Here is a 3,424-nt window from a genome sequence, read left to right as displayed (position 1 = left end):
GATGTTGGCTGCCAGCGTCGCCATCTTCCACTTCAGCCGCTGATGCGCACTCTGATCCAAAATCTCCTCTGGGATTTTTTTTGTTTATTGCAAGGAAAAAGGCTGATTTCTTCCGGAAGAAGCCGGTTTTATCCAGGCATTCAAGCCACAGGACAAAAGCCGTATTTTCCGGGATTTCCAACCTTCTCTCTTTTTCTCCCTCTCCATCTCGCATCGTCCGTCGCAGCAGCGTAGGGTAGCCCAGGTTCGGCCTCCCCCATCCAACGATCTTTGAGGCCCACACGCCTTCCCCTGGTGAACAGGCTGAGGGAGCACCTTCGCCGTGATGCTTACCCTGTGATCCGCTTGACATTTACAGAATGACTCAGCCCCTCATCAAGAAGCGCATTGTGAAGAAGCGCACCAAGAAGATCGCCCGCTTCCAGTCCGATCTTTTCCTCCGCGTCAAGGTAAGTGCTGCCATCCTTTTGCCACTCCATTCCCTTCATAGCATCTTTTTTTAATTCACACCAATTCATCAATGCTTACCTTATTCATTCTTTATCACCGTCATCCTGCAGACCTCATGGAGGAAGCCCCGCGGTATTGACAACAGGGTGAGGAGGAAGTTCAAGGGTTCCCTCATCATGCCCAAGATCGGTTACGGATCGAACAAGAAGACCAGGCACATGCTGCCCAACGGCTTCCACCGTTTCCGCGTCTACAACGTGAACGACCTCGAGCTCCTCCTGATGCACAACCGCAAGTACGCCGCCGAGATCGCCCACAACGTCTCCTCCAAGAAGAGGAGGGAGATCATCGAGAGGGCCGCCCAGCTGAACGTCAAGGTGACCAACGCCAGCGCCAGGCTCAGGACCGAGGAGAGCTCGTAAACGAGAAGCCTTCACCCTGTCTGTTCTTAAATACAGTTCTTCCCACAGAAATCTTTATTCTCATATCTTTTATCATTTTTTTATAACATTTATAGCATGCGCTGAGTTTCTCTGGTGGAAGATGCACGCAGCTTGCCACCGGGGGCGCGACTCTCGTGGTCGGCGAGGGAGGCTGCGACACAGAAGATGGATCCACCAACGAATGCGACGATGGCTAGCATCCAAAAGATGGACGCCATTTCCGTGTAGTTGAACATGCTACTCAAACTGCTCATTGTCTGCTGCGTTTGCTGCTCTCGCTGAGTGTTGATTATTTTCTTGTTGTGGCGTGGTGTAGCGGGCATTGGGCGTTTACCGCCAACCACCAAAAGGAACTCAACGAGAAACACACTTCATTTCGCAAACCATGTACACGTGTGCGCGGTGAGAAGTTGATGTGTTTGGAAGACCCTCCAACAGAGCACTTGCGAAGCACTTTCGCGTTCCTCTGTCCGGCGAGCCGTGGGGTGGTCTGCAGAGGCAACCATCTCCTCAGCCGCGATCGATAGAGCTGGGATTGAGAAGGAAAGAGAAGGGGGGAAGAGAGCGTGTCCATGAAGGCCGCGGCGGTGGGGAGCTCGGCCTTGATACCCTTGCGCTTGCGCACACCGAGCACGGCCTCACCGACCGTGCTGTTGGGGTCGAGCGGACCGCCGCTCATGGCCTGCCAGTGGTCGAACACGCACTAGGCTCATGAGCCCTGAACCTCGGGCGAGCGGCGTGGAGCACGCGGCGCGCAGTGGGGATGATCTAGCCGGCGTCACGGTGGATGGCGTCGGCGTGGAGCGGGACGTCGGCGAGGTTGAAGCGCGCACCGCGCATGACCTCGCCGCACAGGGCTCCTTCGCGCGTGGCCCATCGGAAGGCGCTCACGAACGAGTCCTTGATCTCGCTCACCGACGGAATGCCCCAGGTCGCGTCGACCGGTCGTCTCCGGCCCCAGCACCAGATCTTGCGCGACCCCAGCAGGTGTCGGCCGACCCCTTCCCCGAGGGCCTGGCCGACGCCGTCGAGAGCGGCACCAACATTCGCGCTCGGGCTGTCCTACCGCTTCGGCAGGGACCTCATCGATGGAGCACTGGACGCACAGGTGCCGGACTTAATAAGGAACTGATCGAGACCGACCAGGCACGCCGTGTTACCGGCAGGCACGCTGCCATGCTATCGAAGTAGCTGCCCATGGCGATGCACACCTTCTGGATGGTCTTCACATACAGATCCGAACGTACAACGTCACACGCAAGAAAGAGTGACCTCAGAACCGAGAGGGGGCGGGGCTGTGGCGGGGGAGAGGTGCGACACACCTTCTGGCCGGGTATGTTATGTACTCCGGGCCAGAATGCGGACCGTCTGGCCAGTCCTGAAGCACGTTGTCGGTTGGGACGCACACGCCAGCAGGGCCCTCCCCCCCGAGGGCTTCCTGCAACGTTGCGGATGTTGTCCTGCGCCTTGTACAGTTGCGCCTTCACGAGCTCGTTTGTGGTGACTGTTTGTCAGGTGCTGTTGGCTTACCTTTTCGCCCCCCCCCCCACAAAGCCCAACTTTTCGCCTGACCAAGAGAGCATGGACTGGCAGGACAAGGCCAGCTTGGAACAAGGGGAGGAATGTAAACAATTTTCACATTGTGCCTTTGTGGCAAGACAAACCGCGGTCACAACGGCGAAGCACACCACACCTAATAAGATGGACAGGGCGGTGTTGGTGTTGGTGTTGTGGTGCTGTGTGTTGGTCTCCTCGGCGGCTGGCGAAGAGGGCTGTGGCGGTCCGCTGGCGGCGAATTTTCCTGAAGGGCGGAGCGACATCTACATCGCAAGCGGCCTGGCGCAGAGCTTTCATGTGAAGAAGACCAGCCGCGTCACGTCCTTCACTTCCCACTTCTGGACAATCCGTACCCCGACCTCACGCCTTCGTCTTCGTTCTTTGTTGCCCCGACGTTTTTATGCGCTTTCTTCTTTTCTTCTCTAAGTACGTCGCCCTACGCAGATAACGGTTCGGTACTCGAGTCCCTGGCGATCCACAGCGACCAAGCCTCCAACCCAGGCCCCGGGCCGGCGCTGACCAACGCTACTTTCCATGTGGCGTCGGTTCCGTTCGTGGTCTCTGGCGAGAGGGAGCGGCGGACGTTCAACTCAACACGGCCCGAGGGCATTCTGCTCACACCGGGCCACTACTGGCTGGTGGCAATGCTGCCCGGGAGTATGGGCTGGCTGTGCAATACCCCCGCCGTGCAAGACCCAGAGCTGCCCCTGACCGTCCTACGCGGGTTGGCAGTCGCGGCCCGCCCTGGCAGCTGGGTCGTACACAACCAGCCCGATGAGCGCGTATTCACCCTCGGGCTCAACGGCTGCCGCGCGGAAGAGCCCACACCCTTCCCACCTCACAAGGGCGGCGGTGATGACGGTGACGCGGGCACGACGGTGGGGATCGTCCTGGGCGTGCTGGCTGCTATCGGCCTGATCGGTGCAGCGGCCGTCGGCCTGGCCGTGTGGGTCAGGAAGCAGTCGAATCACAGT

General features: G+C 58.7%; 3 protein-coding genes across 3 annotated transcripts; 2 read left to right on the top strand and 1 right to left on the bottom strand.

The window, feature by feature from the left end:
* Positions 1-359: 359 nt before the first annotated feature.
* ACA1_334790 (ribosomal protein L32, putative) lies at positions 360-872 on the top strand (the record flags this gene model as incomplete). The annotated part of the gene is made up of 2 exons (XM_004333054.1): positions 360-449; positions 561-872. The coding sequence occupies 2 exons, from the start codon at positions 360-362 to the stop codon at positions 870-872; spliced, it is 402 nt and encodes a 133-aa protein (XP_004333102.1).
* A 789-nt stretch (positions 873-1,661) lies between these two features.
* On the bottom strand, positions 1,662-2,092 carry ACA1_334780 (elongation factor 2, putative; the record flags this gene model as incomplete). Its single annotated transcript, XM_004333053.1, has 2 exons — positions 1,662-1,955; positions 2,054-2,092. 2 exons carry the CDS (start codon positions 2,090-2,092, stop codon positions 1,662-1,664), a joined length of 333 nt encoding a protein of 110 aa, XP_004333101.1.
* Positions 2,093-2,594: 502 nt separating this feature from the next.
* On the top strand, positions 2,595-3,421 carry ACA1_334770 (uncharacterized protein; the record flags this gene model as incomplete). The annotated part of the gene is made up of 2 exons (XM_004333052.1): positions 2,595-2,799; positions 2,895-3,421. Coding segments are annotated over 2 exons (732 nt in total), but the record flags the coding sequence as incomplete, so codon positions are not given.
* Between the last annotated feature and the right edge of the window lie 3 nt (positions 3,422-3,424).

The sequence above is a fragment of the Acanthamoeba castellanii genome (assembly GCF_000313135.1).
Source record: "Acanthamoeba castellanii str. Neff unplaced genomic scaffold scf7180000084586, whole genome shotgun sequence".
Taxonomy (NCBI): domain Eukaryota; phylum Discosea; order Longamoebia; family Acanthamoebidae; genus Acanthamoeba; species Acanthamoeba castellanii.
This window is presented reverse-complemented; position numbering and strand designations above follow the sequence as displayed.